Source organism: Calidris pugnax, unplaced genomic scaffold (assembly GCF_001431845.1).
Source record: "Calidris pugnax isolate Ruff unplaced genomic scaffold, ASM143184v1 scaffold99, whole genome shotgun sequence".
NCBI classification, from domain to species: domain Eukaryota; kingdom Metazoa; phylum Chordata; class Aves; order Charadriiformes; family Scolopacidae; genus Calidris; species Calidris pugnax.
Window position 1 is genome coordinate 2,327,730 of NW_015090836.1, and position 22,366 is coordinate 2,350,095.

Genomic DNA, 22,366 nt, shown 5'->3' on the forward strand with positions numbered 1-22,366 from the left:
ACAGGTAGTTTATCTGAACAGAGCATTTACAAGCCTCCCAAACTGCAACAAACAGGAAAAAGCAATATCCTGAAAGATAAAAGTCAGATACGCACTTAAGAAGTCAGCAGCAAAGCAGACTACTTAACTTATCTACTGATCAACAAAGCACTGCTGTGTTGCCAATGACAGTGAACTTGTATTTATATAATATTCTAATACATTCTTTTCAAGTAACATGTTATGGTGAAGGATAAGAGCCCAGGAGGAAAAAAAAAAAAAAAAAGAAGTATGTAAATGGTTCAGGTTCAGTAAATGTTATTAACCTTCTTCCTCCTCGAGGCACACAGAGCTGTTGTGCAATGTCTTGGACCAATTCCTGAACACAAACACAAACATTCCAACTATATGCTGACAAAACAGACACGAGTGTTTTGAACGTGGATTATCACTGTTAATGATGTCTGCTGTCTGACCCATCTCTCCCCTTTCATTTGTATTAATTGTGCCTATTTTAAATCTATATGAAATAGAATTGATTTTAGAATTCATTACTCTCAGGGCAAGTAAAATATTGATGAGGCTATTTGGGCATACTGATAACAGAGGCAATTAAAATATATTTCCAGTAAGTAACTTTGATTTAAGACAATTGCAGGGACCCAGTTCCCCCCTAAAAAAAGTCAAAGGTTTTTTTCCTCTGATCAGTAACAGAAATGGTGAAAAGCACATCCCAATTTCAGGTTTTTAAAACTAAATCAATTTCAATCCACAACTAACTTAAGGAACGAGTTTGAAATCTTTTTAGCTGTGATGTAACATTTATTTATACTATAGTCCTACATGTAGTATTTCCTTTCTGTGCTCCCTGGATAATATTCAATAGTTTCATTAGGTTGTCAGTCAAAAAGGCAAAAAACCAGCTGCCACCATTCCCATACCAAACTTCTACGAGTTACCATATATCGATGTGCTAGCTGTATGCAAAGTAACTTCATAGGCCGTAAGTGAAAACTCACTGTGGGAAATAATTAAAGTGGACAATTCAGAAAACTTTACAAAAATACTTCTTTTTATTAAAAGCAGCAATTTCAAGCAGAACAATACACAGAATGTAAACATCACTAAGTTCAGCTCCAGCCCGCCGAACCTTCGAGAGAGTCTACACTAAATGCATCTACCGTACTAGCGAGTTAACAGACTATATTATAATTTGAAAATATATTTTTCTACTTTGAATTCAGAAAAAGTAAGTTATCGTAGTCTGTCCCAGCGCCAGATACTGGCATCGTCACACACAGCTATAAGGATACTGCTATCCCTGCTGAAACTGGTTTGTCGGATGGCAGCAACGCATTTAGGGTGGGTAAGAGTCGTACACCTAGAAATAAAAGAAAATTATTCAGCTGCAATGTTAAATCTGCACTTGCTACTACATTACAGAGCGCTGTTTCACCAACCTCTTACTTCTGTGACCTGGGAGGATTGAAGGGCAACAGCATTATAACCTTTACGGTGTATTTTCTATTCCAAATGTGGACTTGGGAAAGCAGGAATTTCCTGGTCACTGCCGCCCCTCATCCACCCAATTCCCATTGAAGCACTGACTGAAACCTTATTGAATCACAGAATTTAGGACTATAATGAATGTTCTTTCACAGTGGTTAGGAATAAAATATCATAATTGGCTGATTAAAGACCAGAGCATTTTTAGGAAGGTACTGACTGAAACCTTATTGAATCACAGAATTTAGGACTATAATGAATGTTCTTTCACAGTGGTTAGGAATAAAATATCATAATTGGCTGATTAAAGACCAGAGCATTTTTAGGAAGGTCATACGTCATGTATATACATATGCACACACAGACATTTATATAGAATATATCTATAAAATATATAAATCAGGAAGGTCATATGTTATGTATATATACACGCACACACACATGTATATAGAATATATCTATAAAATATATAAATGTAAGCATATATAATTTATTATATAATGTATATACACATATAATGCATATATTAGTAATATACACAGTGTATATACATTTTATACATATAAAGGGTTTGGGGTGGGTTTTTTTGTATGTTTATATTAACATGAGGAACTGGAAAGCCATACTATTTCCTCCACATGATTATAATGAATGTTCTTTCACTGTGGTTAGGAATAAAATCTCATAATTGGCTGATTAAAGACCAGAGCATTTTCAGGAAGGTCATATGTTATGTAGATATACACGCACACACACATGTATATAGAATATATCTATAAAATATATAAATGTAAGCATATATAATTTATTATATAATGTATATACACATATAATGCATATATTAGTAATATACACAGTGTATATACATTTTATACATATAATGGGTTTGGAGTGGGTTTTTTTGTATGTTTATATTAACATGAGGAACTGGAAAGCCATACTATTTCCTCCACATGATGCTCACAGCCAACCTTTACATTTTCATTACCCTAGTCTTTTCACCTATTTCTCCTTTGTGATGGCTACACTGACCCAGCACATCTTAATTCCACCTAATTAGTTTGTAAATTCTTCATGGAACAAATTATCTTTTACTATATCTACCTATGGTACCCAGCACAACCTCATTGGGGCCTCTTGGCACTACTGTAATAATATAAGTGATAAATCAGTAAAAAATAATAAATGTTTACCTTCAGGGGCTCACAATGTTTACTTATCTAGTAGTTAAAATGGAAAAAATGACTAATACTATTAAAGAATTTCTACAGTTATCAGTAAAAGAAAAGGGAATGCACCCCAACTCCCTGTCTTAAATAAAATTAAAGTAAGTACTCACTTGGCTTTATGAGGATCCTCTATTTCTAAATCCCAAACATAAAGTTTGCCAACCTGATTGCCCAGAGCAAGCATCTTCAAAAGAAAGCAGAGAATACCAAAGTTTTAAAATACTGTCTCAAAGAACAGAAGTCAGAATCTTCAAATCAAAGTCAAAGCTCACACACACCTTTTGCCAGAAATCCATTGAGAACCTCATGTACCATATATCACACTGGCTGTAATCAAATCTCCCCAGTATGGTCACATTCGACTCACTGGGCTTGATTTTATCTATATCATCTTCCATTTTGCCAGGTTTCCAGCACACAATAGCATTTTCACAAGACTAAGATGAAGCAATAAAGAAAAAAAAATAAATCAGTTATATTTCTAATTTATACTGCACATTCAGTTTAACTATAATTATAGCCAAACATTTCATCTCACGTACTTTTAGCATAAGTACAGCTGTAGTAATAATTTTACTTTTTAAGTACAAGTTGCTTATCTACACATCGTAACAGCTGACAAAATTCACAATATACTCCATAAAATCATTTGACACAGCATAGTAAGTTAACCTAAAGACCCAAATTCTACTAAAACTTCTACTGTTTAAGATCCTCAAAACCAACAAATGTGAGTATTACAGCTGAAAAAGCTGCCACTTTACCTTGGAAAGGATTAGATCTCCCAACCATCGTACGCAGTCAACATAGTTTCTATGTATGTCTCTCGTAGAAAAGTCAGGAAAGTGAATTTTCTGGGAAATAAAAGGCCTACAGAGAAAATTGCCAAGTGAGGTCCAGAGAAACACAGAAGCACACGTCTGATGTTTAATGGCCAGTTTTAAGATATCTCTATGTTAAAAGGACAACCCTGTCTTTGTTGTTGTTTTAACAGTTTTAATACAAAGTTGATTTTGTATGTAGTATGATTGTTGTTTTCTTTTACACATTGGGAACAGTCCCTATTTTCATCCTCATTCCCTTCTTCAACATCTAAATTTTTAAATAGAAAAGCACACTAAAAAAAAACCATTTTTTTTTTAAAAGCACACTAAAAAAAGCATCATTTAGTATTTGGTAACATTACCAAAAAAAGCCAGAGCATTTTCACAGCTAGTCTCATTGCTGAACATGTTCAGTGTTTTAGACTCTTCAATTCTCTCAATGGTTTAACTGGAAGTTAAGATTAAAAAGGTGAATTGATGAACTTCATAAAGGAGGATTTATCTATCAACATACCTAATCGCTATGTTTACATGACAATTTTCTGCTAAGATCAGATCAGAGAATCATGAAAATTAAGGTTATTACTACATAAACAGTTTTGTGCTCACCCCAAATTCAGATAACAGGCACAATAATTGTAATAATTACTCAATATAAAACCATTTGCTATATGTCATTGATTTGATTCCTTCCTACAAATTTTGAGGTGAGAGAAAGAAAAGCCACTAACATCCTGAAACACAGTGAAATTCAAGCTTTAATTAAGAATGATAGAGATGATTCTTCCAGACATTTTCTATTCAAGCAGATAAGAAAGAATCAAGATATTTAAAACCAAAGTGTCAGGACTTTGAATCTGAATTCCATAAAATTCTACTGAAGCAAAAATCAGTAAGACACATCCTCCAGAGAGATTACGTATCCTGCAAAATCCCCAGGTCACTCACTATCCCAAAGAACTCCCAAACTGGGTAGGAATTAACTTGGGCTATATGAGAATATTCATATTGTGCAAAGACAGCCAAGAAAAACCACGTACCTGTTGGTTTTATTTGGGTTGTATTCATAGGACTCTTTGATGGCATTTATCATTCTCTTGGAATTAATTCTCCAGAGTTTTAGAGAGTGATCCATCCCACAGGACATGATTTTTTCACCAAGAAGATCATAATCCTGTGGATACAAAATAATTTTGAGGACCCCCAGCCCAAGCTGCATGGTATCAACTCAGATTTCATTCCATCGTTTCCAACAAAACAGCATTTTCAGCTTAGAGAATGCATTATAACTGCCTATTTCAAATAGAAAACTAATAATAACTTAATCCCGCTCACTGCAAAGCAGTACAGTATCTTAATAATTATATTTACTCTTTCTCAAGAAAGAGAAGCACATTAAACAGCACTGACAGGCAATGAATCTATTGCTAGTGCTCTCCCCTCAGTATATTCCCTAGGTTTCATTTTATGGAGCAACTTTGGCAGAATTCCAGGTCTACCACAGGGGTGATGACTATTTACAAACTGCAAAAGAATAATACAGTGTCAGGTTTCATACAGATGCACCCCTCACCTTTCAGGGCACATAATAAGAATGGAAAAAAAAAAAAAAAAGTTCTTAAAAGCAGCATCTTAAAAGTCAACTACTCTATTTGGTATTTGCTGGGTACCAGTGTCTGTTCACAGCCACTGAAAAGCAGCATAACTCATCTGAAATAACTTCTTTTCTTCCCTACCATGTCTCTCAAGCTTTATTTGCTCGTGCTGCTTTGGCATGTTAAGACCTCCAGAACTTCAAAAGTGGGACCATCATGAAAACTTTTTACTCTTTCTAGCCCCACTGATTTTTTTTTATTATTTTATTATTTATTTCTAGGCTGCGCTGTGAGAAAACTAGCTACAGAAACACACAGAGATTGAACACCTGTCCTGTACATTAAGAGGTGGCCAAATCAATCAAACCACCTTGGATTTAAACTTGTCTATCCCCTTAAAATGTTTTTTATGCACTTCAGGGTTTTTTTTTTAAATAGGTATAATATCAAAAACAGTGCACAAGAGGATAAAAAGTTGCATGTTGTAAGCTTACTACCCTCTGTAAATCTAAATCACTGCCCCAGAGTCTTCCACTTACTGCACTTAACACCTCATCCCTGTGCCCTTCTACTCCTCCAAATATTGCAACCAGCGTGTCTGTCTGGATGTTCCACAGTCTCAATGCATGATCTATAAAGAACAAATAAAATTACATGCTGCTTTTTATACGTACATACGAATAATATATTTCAGCTTAACCACTTTCAATAACGGGCGTTCACGTAAACATCAAAAAGGCACTTAATAATTCTTCACTTGTTAGAAACAACAAAAGGGCATTAATTAAAGTTGCCATTACAACTAAATTGCTGTCAGAGTAATCTGGAATTCAGAAAGTGCACCCACCCCCCCAGGGCCAGCTTCTAGCAAAACTATACTTGGATGTTTAGATCATCCAAAAAAGCAAAGAAGAGTCTGATCTTGGACAAGTATGGCTTTTATTCAGTCTTATCTCAAAAGTAATTGTATAGATCAAAAAATGCTAGAATTCTTTTCAGCCATTCTTACATCAGCATTCAGAGAAGTTATGATTTTCCATTTTTTTAATCTTTTAATATTATATTAATATTATTCTTTGTGAACCACACACTGGAGGGATGGAGAAACTGCTTCTATAAACTATGTATTCCGAAGTCAATTGGTCTAATCCACTTGTTTAAAGAGTGGATTTTAGACAGAAATTTAGATAGAAATTTTAACAATGTCTAATGAAGAACCTCTACTTTATTTCCCATTTGGAAATGGGAACCTCTAGTGTATTTCCCTTTTGGATTCCACAAGTACACTGAATTACAGCAACGCCAACTGGAAAACCACATGGTCCCAAGTATTTCCTTCTTTTTCTACTCATCTCTCAGACAAGCAGTTCTGAGATTCTAATATTCTACTGGAGAATAATATTCTATTGGAGACAGTACCCGGTCCAGAGATTGTACATTAAAACTTGTAGCACTACTGCTGATGTCAAAATGTTATTAAAATGAGAACCTAAAAAATATAGAGAGCTCAAGAAATTCAACAACCCACAGCACAAACTTGACAGTTGCAAGAACCAGAGAGGTTCCCAACTCTTATCCTCATGTAGTTTCATCAGAAATATCAAATATGATAAAGTCAAAAGTCCCCTTATTTGAACGTTTCCAGGTCTAGCACTCCTGAAGGCCTGCTCTTGTGGCAGATCAAGTATCCCCTGACTTAACAAGTCAAGATTAGGAAGTTATGACTGTTTAGACGTTGTGGACAAGCCCGTAACAGACTATACCAAAAACTCACTTCTCCATTCACTAATATGCTTTTTACACAAAGTCCAATTGAAGTCAGGGCTGCTCCTAGGCAACAGAAGCAAAGATTTCCCCATGAAAGTGGTGGTGGACACTGGTTGTGACATTAAGCCATCCCCACTAGATGGAGACGTGATCCAACAACCGGAACAAATTTAACTGTTGAAAAGGAGCGAGGGACCCCAATGCTCATGGTCCTTCTTTCCTAAAAGCAGCACCACTCGGCGTCCCTCTGCACCACAGAGCAGTTGTGTTTATTGTAGGCCATGGATTTAATACGTACAAGATGTATAGCTATAAAAGAGCACGATTTGCTCTAGACTTCCAAGGTAAACTTGTTCAGTGCCATTCATAAAAAAAATTCATGGAGGTTTTGGCCATTTTCAAGACCAAAGTCCAAACTATCCTGATTTTACATAGACACATATATATATAAAAAAATAAGTTCTTTTTCCTCACCTTTGCTTACGGATAAAAGAAGATTTGGATCTCTTGGATGGAATTTCAGTTCATTGATTGCATTTCCATGGCCCACATAGTGCTGGGATAGAATTCAGAGACCAAGTTATCATTTCCCCTCACTTTTACATGTATTTAGAAGACATAAGTTTCACACCTTACTGAAACACAGGCTGTATCCCAAAATTTGGAGCACTCACCTTTATGCACTGCATTGTAATAGGATTAATTATCCTAATAATACCCCTGGACCCTGCCACAGCCAGAAGAGGATGGCTCGTATTGCTATCATATGTCCACGCACAGGTATAGAAATTTTCATCTGCCTGTAACATCTCACATTAAGGAACACAAAATAAATAATAATAATAAAAAAAAAAAAAACAGATTTTCTTAAAGAAAACTTGTTGCTGTTTTATGCCCAGGAGTCTCTGCTGGACCCAATAAGAAAAAAAGATACATATTTAATTATCCATCTGCAAATACAATCAACATCACCTTTTCCAGAGATGCCAGTTTCCTCACTTCTGTTCCATAGCATACAAGGAACACCTGCTCTCTCTTGGCATCACTTTTCAAACTCTTGCTCCAAAACATACAAAAATTGGGAATAAAATAAAAATCAACACAAGTTATTACCACTTCAGAGCACGAAACGTAATTCTTAAGTTTTAAACCCAGTTCTAATTCACAGGGAAACAAGATCATTGTAAAGCAGTGAAACATTACACAAATATTAGTGTTGGGAAGATTAAACTGATGAAGAATTCATTTTCAAATATTTTAATACAGCATGGTCCATGAGGCTGCATTTTTAGTATTTTTTCAATAGGAGAGAATCTAGGATGTGGAAAGAGGCAAGACTTGGACCTAACCTAAGGAATGCACCACATAAGCAAAATATTAAATCACAGACAAAACCTTGATGTGCTTTTTCCTACAAAGCCTCTTCATTTTTGATAAAAAGGAAGCAAACAAGTGGCTTTTTAACTTGAAAGGATACATCAGCATCCACATAGGACTGCAACAGACGGATTTCTCCTTGGGAATGACATTCATATAAAGTAACCTGGAGGGAAAAAAAAAGCAGGAGAGATTGTTGCTTCTTTGTGATATTTTAAAAGGAAATTACATGCACCTGTGTATTTGCTTCCTGGCAGGAGAGGTACTGTGCCTTTATGCTTTAGATTTCATCCATCATCTGTTTGTTTCCAACAGGTGGAAATGGTTTAATAAAAGAATGTTCACAGCAGCCTCAGCAAAGCACCATTCTAGGACTGGTCAGCAGTCCCTCCCAGATACTTAAATCTAGTACTTGAATTGTCATAGTAAGATTAAGCTCTATTTGGAATTAGTTACCGCAGCCATCTCTAGTGAGTTGGTCTTTTAATGAGCCGTTGACACCTTGTTTAATCTTAGTTTAGCACTTTTGGTAACCGCCAAGTGGAACAAACCTGGAAATGAAAGGCGTCTTGTTTATTCACAAGACTTGCACAGAATGCACTTCAGGAGTTATTTTCAAGACTGAAATGACATAGATCCTTGCCTATAAATTCACTCCATACGAGCCATTAATTTAGCTTCTGAGCTGCCTGGCATCATTGCAGACATTTCCCATCCCATTTTAGAGCATATGACCTTTTGGAAACAATAACTAAGTGTAATTTTAGTGAGAAGATACATTTATGCACTTCTTTTCCTTATCCCATATTTATACTACTGAAGGATTTTTTTTTTCTTTATGCTAATTCCCAAATAGCTAACACTTGATTTCATAAAACAATCCAGAGGATGCAATTCTCCCAGATAACAGATGCTACACACCTCAGAAATAAAGCTTTCTATATGAAGTATCCTGTGTCTGTACAAAACACAGGTAAAGGGATTGGCTGAAAAAAAAGAACATGAGCAGAACCACACAGAAGGGCTTATGGTTAAAAACAGATTACTCACTCTGTTACTGCCTACAGTGGCAAAAACGAGAGGATCACCTTCTTTACTGTGCCAGTTAAACTGGACTCCAAACAAAGGCTGACCGTGGTCCTCCTGTAGATGTAAATTAAGATTAGAGACCAAAAAAATAAAACCCACAGGCATATTATTTCTGTGAAATTCAGCTGTGGTGGTAAACAGTTTAATTGATACGTTTTCCTCGTCAAACTACTGGGTTCACATCCAGTATAATTTCAGACAGTGAAAGGTTAAAAAAAAAAAACCTCAACAGTTTTGTAACATCACATTTTAACTTGGCTGTCTTAAGAGAGGTTAAAGGAATATTCTGACACCCCGCTCTTTCTTTCCCCACCAAGCTTTTAAAAAATGAAGGGGAAGAACTGCTGTCTCAGTTAGGGCCAGAAGCTGGCAGATCTCCTTAGTTACATTTGCAGCTCTGCTACTTTGTTTTGCAATTTTCAACAAGGCATCTAAGGCCACATCTATATGCATTTTTTACTGCTATTATTACTTCCACACAAAGATTTACAACTTCACAGAGAAGAATTCTACTGGTATCCCGGTGGAGAGGGGCCACATTCAACTATTACAGCATAGTTAGGTCTTGCAATTCTATCACAGACACGACGAACTCTCCCCAGCATGTCACAAAGTTCATGTCTACAAAGTGTTTTCAGGTCGCCTTCACAAAGAGGCACCACAGAAATGCCAAGTATTATTTTGATACAGCTTACATCAGTTGAATAGAGGAAAAAAAAAAAATAAAAGAAGCAGATATGTTTATGAATTGTGATGAATATGGTGGTGCTTGTTAATAATTGATAACAGTATTTTGGCCTGTCCTGACAGGATGTTTTCAGTAAGAATAATGTTCATTAAAGTGCCTCCCCACAGGGGACTGTCTGGGACAGCGTGGGCAGGAAGGAAGTGTCTCATGATGGCTGTTAAGCAGCCTTCAAATGGCAGAGCTTCAGAGGCAGCAGGAGAAATATTAGCCCTGGCAGCTCTGCCCTATCCACAAACCAAAGAATAAATTTGAGGAGGGGGTGTGGGTGGAGAGTCCAACCCTACGCAGAAAAAGAAAAGGAAGTCTGGACAAATTTAAAATAGCATTATTTACTGCAAAATGCAGTTATCTGTTATTAACTGATACTGCTAGAAGAGCTAGAAAGAGACAGGAGAGAATCTTTCAGAGATGAAGGCCCTCCTGCAATTCTCTAAGAGTCGATAACAACTTTGGAAGCTGAATAGAGATTAAAAAGGATTGTTCAAAGCTTAAGTATTACGCATCGTAACATGAAAGTACAGCCTAGTGGCTTTATGTGATGAGGGATACGGGATACCAGCGAAGGGAAAAGTAGCAAGGTTGTCAGTGATGCCAGGACAGAAGAAAAAAAAGCAGGTATTCAGCATCTGTAAAGCATTATGTTTAGAGATAAAGAATGAGGAAAAAATACACGCCACAAAATTGCATACACAAGGCCATGATTTTTAGTGTCCAAAAAACTTATGAATTTTACTTTCTAGGCTTATTTTTTGAGTGTATTTAAGTCTTCCTGGAAGACAATGGCTGAGAGGTCAACTACAGAATACTTCAAAAAAAATTTCCACTAATAATTAGTTGGGTTTGAATTTCTGTGGGACAGAGCTCATGCTGGTGGATACTGAGGGCTTTTGACATACCACATGAAGACAACACAAGTAAAATGCACAGATTCTTACTGCTTTATTACAGAGACATATTAGCAGGTTTTGTGCTTGTTTTTCTGGAATAACATTGTTCTTTGCCATATGCACCGTTTCTGAAAAATTTAGCAAAATGGGAAAAGTTAAGAGGAAGATGTTTTTCTCCCTCAAGATGGGAAAAATTCCAGCATAAGCTGTGATAAATTTGTGATTTTCTAGGTAAGACCAGACTAGGGTAACATGTTATAAGTAGAGAGAGACAATGGAGAGTTACAGTGTTTCTATATTTATATATTTGAGCACATACCTAAAATATTTAGTAAGCTTTTTCAAAGACGACTTATTTCCCTGGAAAAATTACTCTGCAAGACAAATGTCTTTAGACTTCTTACATCATCTGCATGACATTCCTCACATGGACTGCTACAACCTCAAAGAGCCTGGCCATAGAAATCGAAGTCTTTCTGGTGTTTAATGGGCGAAGGAGTGAGGCAGAGGCTCTTCAGGAAGTCACTAAGGTATCTGAGGAAGTTGTGTTCACCTCATTCAAGCTACCATCCTCCTCACTGGTCAGAGAGAGCTCATAGCTATTTTGATAATACCTGTCCACTCTCATTTTTGTCCCAAGTGCTAAACAATGAAGGAAAGTTTTAAAAATATTACTCTTTCAGGTGCTGCAAATTATGGTTGTCCTAAGATGCCAAGGACGTCACTCAAATCTGACCACTGGTTTGTACAGACAGAAGAGTTTGACCCAGAAGTCAGGGCTGCTCCTAGGCAACAGAAGCAAAGATTTCCCCATGAAAGTGGTGGTGGACACTGGTTGTGACATTAAGCCATCCCCACTAGATGGAGACGTGATCCAACAACCGGAACAAATTTAACTGTTGAAAAGGAGCGAGGGACCCCAATGCTCATGGTCCTTCTTTCCTAAAAGCAGCACCACTCGGCGTCCCTCTGCACCACAGAGCAGTTGTGTTTATTGTAGGCCATGGATTTAATACGTACAAGATGTATAGCTATAAAAGAGCACGATTTGCTCTAGACTTCCAAGGTAAACTTGTTCAGTGCCATTCATAAAAAAAATTCATGGAGGTTTTGGCCATTTTCAAGACCAAAGTCCAAACTATCCTGATTTTACATAGACACATATATATATAAAAAAATAAGTTCTTTTTCCTCACCTTTGCTTACGGATAAAAGAAGATTTGGATCTCTTGGATGGAATTTCAGTTCATTGATTGCATTTCCATGGCCCACATAGTGCTGGGATAGAATTCAGAGACCAAGTTATCATTTCCCCTCACTTTTACATGTATTTAGAAGACATAAGTTTCACACCTTACTGAAACACAGGCTGTATCCCAAAATTTGGAGCACTCACCTTTATGCACTGCATTGTAATAGGATTAATTATCCTAATAATACCCCTGGACCCTGCCACAGCCAGAAGAGGATGGCTCGTATTGCTATCATATGTCCACGCACAGGTATAGAAATTTTCATCTGCCTGTAACATCTCACATTAAGGAACACAAAATAAATAATAATAATAAAAAAAAAAAAAACAGATTTTCTTAAAGAAAACTTGTTGCTGTTTTATGCCCAGGAGTCTCTGCTGGACCCAATAAGAAAAAAAGATACATATTTAATTATCCATCTGCAAATACAATCAACATCACCTTTTCCAGAGATGCCAGTTTCCTCACTTCTGTTCCATAGCATACAAGGAACACCTGCTCTCTCTTGGCATCACTTTTCAAACTCTTGCTCCAAAACATACAAAAATTGGGAATAAAATAAAAATCAACACAAGTTATTACCACTTCAGAGCACGAAACGTAATTCTTAAGTTTTAAACCCAGTTCTAATTCACAGGGAAACAAGATCATTGTAAAGCAGTGAAACATTACACAAATATTAGTGTTGGGAAGATTAAACTGATGAAGAATTCATTTTCAAATATTTTAATACAGCATGGCCCATGAGGCTGCATTTTTAGTATTTTTTCAATAGGAGAGAATCTAGGATGTGGAAAGAGGCAAGACTTGGACCTAACCTAAGGAATGCACCACATAAGCAAAATATTAAATCACAGACAAAACCTTGATGTGCTTTTTCCTACAAAGCCTCTTCATTTTTGATAAAAAGGAAGCAAACAAGTGGCTTTTTAACTTGAAAGGATACATCAGCATCCACATAGGACTGCAACAGACGGATTTCTCCTTGGGAATGACATTCATATAAAGTAACCTGGAGGGAAAAAAAAAGCAGGAGAGATTGTTGCTTCTTTGTGATATTTTAAAAGGAAATTACATGCACCTGTGTATTTGCTTCCTGGCAGGAGAGGTACTGTGCCTTTATGCTTTAGATTTCATCCATCATCTGTTTGTTTCCAACAGGTGGAAATGGTTTAATAAAAGAATGTTCACAGCAGCCTCAGCAAAGCACCATTCTAGGACTGGTCAGCAGTCCCTCCCAGATACTTAAATCTAGTACTTGAATTGTCATAGTAAGATTAAGCTCTATTTGGAATTAGTTACCGCAGCCATCTCTAGTGAGTTGGTCTTTTAATGAGCCGTTGACACCTTGTTTAATCTTAGTTTAGCACTTTTGGTAACCGCCAAGTGGAACAAACCTGGAAATGAAAGGCGTCTTGTTTATTCACAAGACTTGCACAGAATGCACTTCAGGAGTTATTTTCAAGACTGAAATGACATAGATCCTTGCCTATAAATTCACTCCATACGAGCCATTAATTTAGCTTCTGAGCTGCCTGGCATCATTGCAGACATTTCCCATCCCATTTTAGAGCATATGACCTTTTGGAAACAATAACTAAGTGTAATTTTAGTGAGAAGATACATTTATGCACTTCTTTTCCTTATCCCATATTTATACTACTGAAGGATTTTTTTTTTCTTTATGCTAATTCCCAAATAGCTAACACTTGATTTCATAAAACAATCCAGAGGATGCAATTCTCCCAGATAACAGATGCTACACACCTCAGAAATAAAGCTTTCTATATGAAGTATCCTGTGTCTGTACAAAACACAGGTAAAGGGATTGGCTGAAAAAAAAGAACACGAGCAGAACCACACGGAAGGGCTTATGGTTAAAAACAGATTACTCACTCTGTTACTGCCTACAGTGGCAAAAACGAGAGGATCACCTTCTTTACTGTGCCAGTTAAACTGGACTCCAAACAAAGGCTGACCGTGGTCCTCCTGTAGATGTAAATTAAGATTAGAGACCAAAAAAATAAAACCCACAGGCATATTATTTCTGTGAAATTCAGCTGTGGTGGTAAACAGTTTAATTGATACGTTTTCCTCGTCAAACTACTGGGTTCACATCCAGTATAATTTCAGACAGTGAAAGGTTAAAAAAAAAAAACCTCAACAGTTTTGTAACATCACATTTTAACTTGGCTGTCTTAAGAGAGGTTAAAGGAATATTCTGACACCCCGCTCTTTCTTTCCCCACCAAGCTTTTAAAAAATGAAGGGGAAGAACTGCTGTCTCAGTTAGGGCCAGAAGCTGGCAGATCTCCTTAGTTACATTTGCAGCTCTGCTACTTTGTTTTGCAATTTTCAACAAGGCATCTAAGGCCACATCTATATGCATTTTTTACTGCTATTATTACTTCCACACAAAGATTTACAACTTCACAGAGAAGAATTCTACTGGTATCCCGGTGGAGAGGGGCCACATTCAACTATTACAGCATAGTTAGGTCTTGCAATTCTATCACAGACACGACGAACTCTCCCCAGCATGTCACAAAGTTCATGTCTACAAAGTGTTTTCAGGTCGCCTTCACAAAGAGGCACCACAGAAATGCCAAGTATTATTTTGATACAGCTTACATCAGTTGAATAGAGGAAAAAAAAAAAATAAAAGAAGCAGATATGTTTATGAATTGTGATGAATATGGTGGTGCTTGTTAATAATTGATAACAGTATTTTGGCCTGTCCTGACAGGATGTTTTCAGTAAGAATAATGTTCATTAAAGTGCCTCCCCACAGGGGACTGTCTGGGACAGCGTGGGCAGGAAGGAAGTGTCTCATGATGGCTGTTAAGCAGCCTTCAAATGGCAGAGCTTCAGAGGCAGCAGGAGAAATATTAGCCCTGGCAGCTCTGCCCTATCCACAAACCAAAGAATAAATTTGAGGAGGGGGTGTGGGTGGAGAGTCCAACCCTACGCAGAAAAAGAAAAGGAAGTCTGGACAAATTTAAAATAGCATTATTTACTGCAAAATGCAGTTATCTGTTATTAACTGATACTGCTAGAAGAGCTAGAAAGAGACAGGAGAGAATCTTTCAGAGATGAAGGCCCTCCTGCAATTCTCTAAGAGTCGATAACAACTTTGGAAGCTGAATAGAGATTAAAAAGGATTGTTCAAAGCTTAAGTATTACGCATCGTAACATGAAAGTACAGCCTAGTGGCTTTATGTGATGAGGGATACGGGATACCAGCGAAGGGAAAAGTAGCAAGGTTGTCAGTGATGCCAGGACAGAAGAAAAAAAAGCAGGTATTCAGCATCTGTAAAGCATTATGTTTAGAGATAAAGAATGAGGAAAAAATACACGCCACAAAATTGCATACACAAGGCCATGATTTTTAGTGTCCAAAAAACTTATGAATTTTACTTTCTAGGCTTATTTTTTGAGTGTATTTAAGTCTTCCTGGAAGACAATGGCTGAGAGGTCAACTACAGAATACTTCAAAAAAAATTTCCACTAATAATTAGTTGGGTTTGAATTTCTGTGGGACAGAGCTCATGCTGGTGGATACTGAGGGCTTTTGACATACCACATGAAGACAACACAAGTAAAATGCACAGATTCTTACTGCTTTATTACAGAGACATATTAGCAGGTTTTGTGCTTGTTTTTCTGGAATAACATTGTTCTTTGCCATATGCACCGTTTCTGAAAAATTTAGCAAAATGGGAAAAGTTAAGAGGAAGATGTTTTTCTCCCTCAAGATGGGAAAAATTCCAGCATAAGCTGTGATAAATTTGTGATTTTCTAGGTAAGACCAGACTAGGGTAACATGTTATAAGTAGAGAGAGACAATGGAGAGTTACAGTGTTTCTATATTTATATATTTGAGCACATACCTAAAATATTTAGTAAGCTTTTTCAAAGACGACTTATTTCCCTGGAAAAATTACTCTGCAAGACAAATGTCTTTAGACTTCTTACATCATCTGCATGACATTCCTCACATGGACTGCTACAACCTCAAAGAGCCTGGCCATAGAAATCGAAGTCTTTCTGGTGTTTAATGGGCGAAGGAGTGAGGCAGAGGCTCTTCAGGAAGTCACTAAGGTATCTGAGGAAGTTGTGTTCACCTCATTCAAGCTACCATCCTCCTCACTGGTCAGAGAGAGCTCATAGCTATTTTGATAATACCTGTCCACTCTCATTTTTGTCCCAAGTGCTAAACAATGAAGGAAAGTTTTAAAAATATTACTCTTTCAGGTGCTGCAAATTATGGTTGTCCTAAGATGCCAAGGACGTCACTCAAATCTGACCACTGGTTTGTACAGACAGAAGAGTTTGACCCAGATGCTGGGCCAAAAGTAGAATTGTGAAATGCCATCTTGATCCTGGTACATATAAAGGGCACAACCCCCAAAGTACTCAAGTTCTTCACGCACCAGAGAAAGAAAACAGGAAAAAATAGACCTACAATTGTTACAAAAGCAAATAAATAAATAAGCAATGGTTAGTTCTGCCCTTATTCACCCAACGCCAACTCAGGTTCGGTCAGAGAATAAGACTAGACCTATTTTTAGACTGAAGGGAGTGAAGTAAATACTATGCCAACACAAAAAAATAATCACCTGCAACGACACGAACACGTTTTAGTACCCTGTCGCCCACGCTGCCAGCAGGGAACCAACTGACCTCACATGCGTTTCCAGTTCCCAGAAGCAGAAGCAAGTCCCACCTCAGGGGACAGCCAGTAGAAGCAAAAAGACACTAACAGGGCTGCTAACAAACACCGAGCGCCCCCCAAGCAAGAGCAAAGGGTAGGGCAAATAATAATGTTGTTTTAAATGGAGCACATCAAAGCAGAGTATCAGTTCTTTGCTGAAAGATCTCTAAGGAAAACATATACAGATGTAGGTGAGGATGTGCATCTGTTACATCTGTTAGCTGTATATGCCAATATACATGCTACATTTCCATCCAGCCCACAGAGCAAAGATTCTCAGTACACCTTACAGTAACTTAGTACTGCAAAAAGAAAAAAAAAAAAAGGCAGTTATTTCCTGTTATTTTCCAAGTTATATTTTTTGTTTTCCTGACACTTAAATTTCACCCAAAATAACTTCCACAGTAGTGTTTAAAAAGCATATTTAGCAAGCACCGAGTTTTCAGGCTGAATCATAACCATTTAACATTCAAAGCAGACAGTAATGGCCATATTTCTTTGCTTCCCCAAAGGAAAAAAAAGTAAAAAGCAAAATAAGAGGGAAAAGCAAGAGTAGAAGACTGGAAAACCACATAATTTATACATCCCTAAAGAATATTAAAATGAATTTCCATATCTTTAAATCATGGTGACTTTCCATTAATTTCAGTACACGCACCTTATAGCATAGTTCAAAGACATAAACTATGGGATATATGAAGTGATATCCAAAGAATCACAAGTGTCTTTCTGAACCCATATATAACATTAAATTGTTACGAGTTTATCTCCACAGTATGTGCAAAATTAGTATGGAGTAACAGGAAAAAGAAAAGAGAGGCTTCCTCAAATGTGAAGTAAAAAAGAGTTACCAATTTGGCTGCTACCTAGTCTTTGTGTTAACGTGCACGTTTATTATGACTCGCATTAATTTGAGTTCAAAGAGAAATAGGGAAAAAAGATAATAAAAATATCCCACTTAGCCGAAACGCTACATTTACTCTCTCACAGCTTGACTCCACTTGCAGAGGAATCTGTTCCCCGGCCCTGATCCAAATCCACAGCAGTCAGGGATTGCTTAACTTCATAGGGTCACCCTATAGCAGGGCCTGGGTTGAAACTGGGGTGAGGGATTGTACTGTTTTCCCAGAAGACACTTGAAAAGCAATAACTACTCTGGATTATTTGGTCTGCAGATAGAAAACAAATACGCTTAGCAAAACTCAGAACTTGTTAAGTGTTTGGGTGCCGAGAGGCCGGCGTCTGTATTTTGAAGCATGACTGGAAGCCACAAAAAGCACTCCCTGCGGGGGCGATTCACGCGAATCAGAGGAACAGCTGCCTACCTTGGTGAAAATGAAAGACCTTCCCTTCCTCCTACACCTCGAAAGGACTGGAGATCATTTTTATACCTCAAAAAACACATTAAAATCAACTTATTTTCCAGATACTTTTGTCAGTATAACTTCGTATCATGGTTTCTCCGGTGACAAAGCTCCTTTATGAGGTTTCCATGCTCCAAACCTCTCGTCCCCTCCCGCTCAGCTACCCCAGCATTTCAGTGAGGTCATCTGAAGCCAAAGTTCAAAAACGGTGACATCAGCAGAGCTCAACAGTTAAGGGGGGGGGGATAGCAAAAACCTCTCAAAGCAATTCTACAGAAACTATCCACCATGAAACTGCACACGTCCTCTTGTTCGCTAAATATAAAGTTTAACAGAACTCCCGTCTTGCTCCAGACACAATCTTTATTTAGAAAACTTATAAAAATCAAATCAGATGGCACATTTACAGCTTCTGCCAAATAAATATCCCACACAAGGCCAGGGAATGAAAGAACAACATCCTGACAGCGTAAAAGAATCAAAGAAAAAATTCATTCAATTCATCATAGTCTGTCACCAGTGCAGAAAAAAAAACAATAATACCCTAAACACTGGAACAGGGAGTCAAGACCACAAATCCACACCCCTTAATACCATCAGGTGTTATGTGGGAAGATAAATATGACCTAGATGAGGTGCAAACACATAATCACAACACTCAAGATAAATTAACCGAATTGCACTATATAGCATTTATGGCAACTGCCAGAGGACAGAAAATATCTGATCTAGTAAGTGTGAGGGAAAAAACTACTCCAAGATTGTTGGGTTGGAGTTTTTTAAATACATTTCAACATGTAGAAAAATCTAGACAGGTTCTGTGCATCAAGCTGTCACAGGTTTTGTTTTATTTGAATTTGTTTATCCAGTTTCTTATCTTTATCTCAATCAACTACAGCTTCAATGAAATATACAATTATAACATATCACACATAACTTTGTAAACCTGTACAAAAATTGGGTTAACTGCAGCATTACTACTGTTTCCTATTTCTCAGTATCCTTCTTCTTCAAAACTTCAGCTATTCCAAATGAGAAAAGTACTTTCTTCAAATAAGCATGGAACATAAATGTACACAGATATTTAAAAATATCTATCTTGACACTGTCTCACAGTCAACATCAAGATTACTGCTGGCAAGTGGTCCCCAGCATTTCCATATTAAAGCTTCCACATACTCACCTTTAGGCTATTTACACATTTGAAGGAATATTTGCACTTCTTTGACTTCCATTTTCCTTTCCCCCAGCTTTTTCTTCCGGGTGCGTTTGGAGTGTTTGTTGGTGTATCGGGGCGTTCGGTGTTAGTACCGCTTTCAATACTAACGGCATCGTCCTGAAAACATTCAAATAACACAGACTGTAATAAAGATATCATTAACTGCTGAATAAATTCAACTCATTGTGCAGCACTTGGCCTTTTCACTTTTCCTTCTCCTCCATAAGAACAGAAGATCTCCTAGGACTTGGTGTTATTTAGATTCACGTATTTAAATCTATTCCTAACATAATAGCATTCCTCCCTGGAAACAGAACATGAGTCACATGAGGACTAATCCAAGAGGGAGAGACGTGAACTGTGATCTAGTGAGGTTTCTTCAGAATGCTGGTAGCTGCTCTTAAGAAAACGTCTAAAGAGAAGTGGTTACTCTCCCTAGGAAACATCTTTGACGTAGATGAAACGAGTACTTCAGAAGTACTCAAGGAAGAGGTTGTTTGTGTAAAAACATTATGCTCAGCCATACCAAGAATCTAACTGTTCCGACACTTCTGTACACCCTGAGGCACAGCACAGCTCTGCAATGTCAGCACTGCTACTAGAAGAGGAAGTCCCACCTCTCCCTCCTGCTCTTTCCTACAGATACTTGCTTCAACTAAAAGCTAAATGAAAAGAAAACAAAACCAGAAATAAAACTAGCTGGCTGTCCGATCAGCTAACTCATCCCACAGGCCCTCCAACTGTCAGCAGCCAGAGCTAAGGTAAGGATGGGGAGAAATGAAAAACGGGGGTGTGCAACAAAACAACCCACCCAGTCGCTCAGCAGATTTAGATGAACTTTGGACAATTAACAGAAACTACAATTTCATATGGCATTTGACTACAGGACACTATTCAGAACGACACTTCTATTCTCTGCATCACCCATCACAGTGCACCTCAACCTCCCCTGCATCGTAACTGGCAACCCTGTGCTTCCGTATGAGTAACTTCAGCTTGTTAAAAGTTGCTTTTTTAAGCAACTTTTTATTATTTTTCTGGCAAGCAAATCATTTCAGTTTCCATCAGAGCCAGGGGGAGAAAGCAACTCATCCTGGGGCCGTGTGATTTGTAGAACTGAACCAAGAGAGACAGAGGCAGACAACAGCCTGTCACTGGAAGAGATTAAGCGTAACAAGAAGCTGCATCAGGAACTCCACCAGGGATATGAAATAAGGTCAACTATAAACATTAATATACTAATTCCCACCAAACATTTATTCTCTGTCCCAGTTTTATATCTGTATCATCAGAAGCCAGTAGAGGTGTACTGCTCGTTGTTTGCCCAGCAACTCTGAAAATCAGGACACTGAGAGGCGAAAAGGGAGGAGGGACAACACACAAGGCTGTAAGTGAAGTGCCCAAACCTGGAATTATTCCCTTCACATTGCACCCCTAAAAGAGACAACTCTCCCCTAATACGCATAATCACATTAACAATTTTTCCATTTTCCAGTTTCTTCTCCTTTACCCTAGAAAATTTCAGAGCTTGCCAAATCCTCATCTCTCAAGCATGGTTGCTGGAGTCATACTTCACATGACTGACATTTTCTCTGGACAAGTCAAATATTGTCAATATAGGAATACCTGGTGTGATGCAACTGCACTGAGTACCTGAAACTCCAACAGAACCAACAAACTTGCACCCAGGACACGTGGGTGGAACAAAATACACCCTTTCTCCAAATCAACACTATTATACCAACTTTTAAACAGCATCCCCATCTTTGAGGAGCAGTGGAGTCCAGTACCAAACTCCTGAAATGGGAACCCTCTCACCACAGAGACAGAACACATTTTCAATAACCAGACAGCCCACCTCCTGTGGTCACTGACAGGCTGCAACAGGCACCAAAGCAAACCTGAATGTCTTTGTCACTTGGATATACAAAAGCTGCTGAACAGTAAAAAAAAAAGTCAGTAGCAGCGTTATGGAGCACCTTCAACCTGTCTGTCACCCCACAAGCACTTCCACAGGGGGATGTGGTCCAGATCCCTCACTTTCTGGATGAGTGCTCTAACCAGAAAAAAAAAAGAAAAAAAAAAAAAACCCACACTGCATAAAGTCAATACCCAAATAACATCCCCCACTCAGTAACCACATGACTGCTAGATATCTCAGATTGCCTTTCAAGTATCTAGCTCTGCTGTATCAATCCCATTGCCTTTGTTCTGAACACAAGACTGTAGCCTAACTTAGAGATCAGAGCCCTCAGCCCCTGCCACTGCCTTCTGCTGACAGAAACTTAGGAGCACCATCCCCTATTCCTCAGCCACCAAAGGGCTGCACATATAAAAGTATGAGGCAGGTTACTCTGAAACGCGATGGTGAAGACACGCGACACAAAACTGCAAGAAAGATCATAGAATGGTTAGAGTTGGAAGGGACCTTAGAGATCATGGAGTTCCAACCCCCCTGCCATGGGCAGGGACACCTCCCACCAGACCAGGTTGCTCAAAGCCCCATCCAGCCTGGCCTTGAACCCCTCCAGGGATGGGGCATCCACAACTTCCCTGGGCAACCTGTTCCAGTGCTTCACCACCCTATTAGGAAAGAATTTCTTCCTAATATCTAATATCAATCTCTCCTCTTTCAATTTAAAACCATTACCCCTTGTCCTGTCATTACACTTCCTCACAGAGTCCCTCCCCAGCTCTCCTGTAGGCTCTCTTCAGATATTGGAAGCCTGCTTTGAGGTCTCCCCGGAGCCTTCTCTTCTCCAGGCTGAGCAATCCCAGCTCTCTCAGTCTTTCTTCGTAGGGGAAGTTTGCTTTTT

General features: G+C 38.1%; 1 protein-coding gene across 2 annotated transcripts in view; it reads right to left on the reverse strand.

Annotated features, from left to right (window-relative positions):
* Window positions 1–1,029: 1,029 nt before the first annotated feature.
* EED (embryonic ectoderm development) overlaps window positions 1,030–22,366 on the reverse strand; it is a 24,141-nt gene continuing 2,804 nt past the window's right edge. The window contains exons 2-12 of one of the 2 annotated variants that reach the window (XM_014941554.1): window positions 19,515–19,667; window positions 14,151–14,243; window positions 13,201–13,266; window positions 12,398–12,523; window positions 12,198–12,279; window positions 5,673–5,764; window positions 4,579–4,712; window positions 3,479–3,584; window positions 2,993–3,151; window positions 2,825–2,898; window positions 1,030–1,360 (exon numbers count right to left, since the gene is read on the reverse strand). In XM_014941554.1, coding sequence (XP_014797040.1) covers window positions 1,234–1,360; window positions 2,825–2,898; window positions 2,993–3,151; window positions 3,479–3,584; window positions 4,579–4,712; window positions 5,673–5,764; window positions 12,198–12,279; window positions 12,398–12,523; window positions 13,201–13,266; window positions 14,151–14,243; window positions 19,515–19,667 — 1,212 coding nt within the window. In that variant the 3' untranslated portion in view covers window positions 1,030–1,233. Of the gene's footprint in view, window positions 1,361–2,824; window positions 2,899–2,992; window positions 3,152–3,478; window positions 3,585–4,578; window positions 4,713–5,672; window positions 5,765–7,374; window positions 7,457–7,574; window positions 7,701–8,377; window positions 8,444–9,327; window positions 10,858–12,197; window positions 12,280–12,397; window positions 12,524–13,200; window positions 13,267–14,150; window positions 14,244–19,514; window positions 19,668–22,366 lie in introns of those variants that run through there. The other variant, XM_014941553.1, reaches the window with a different exon arrangement.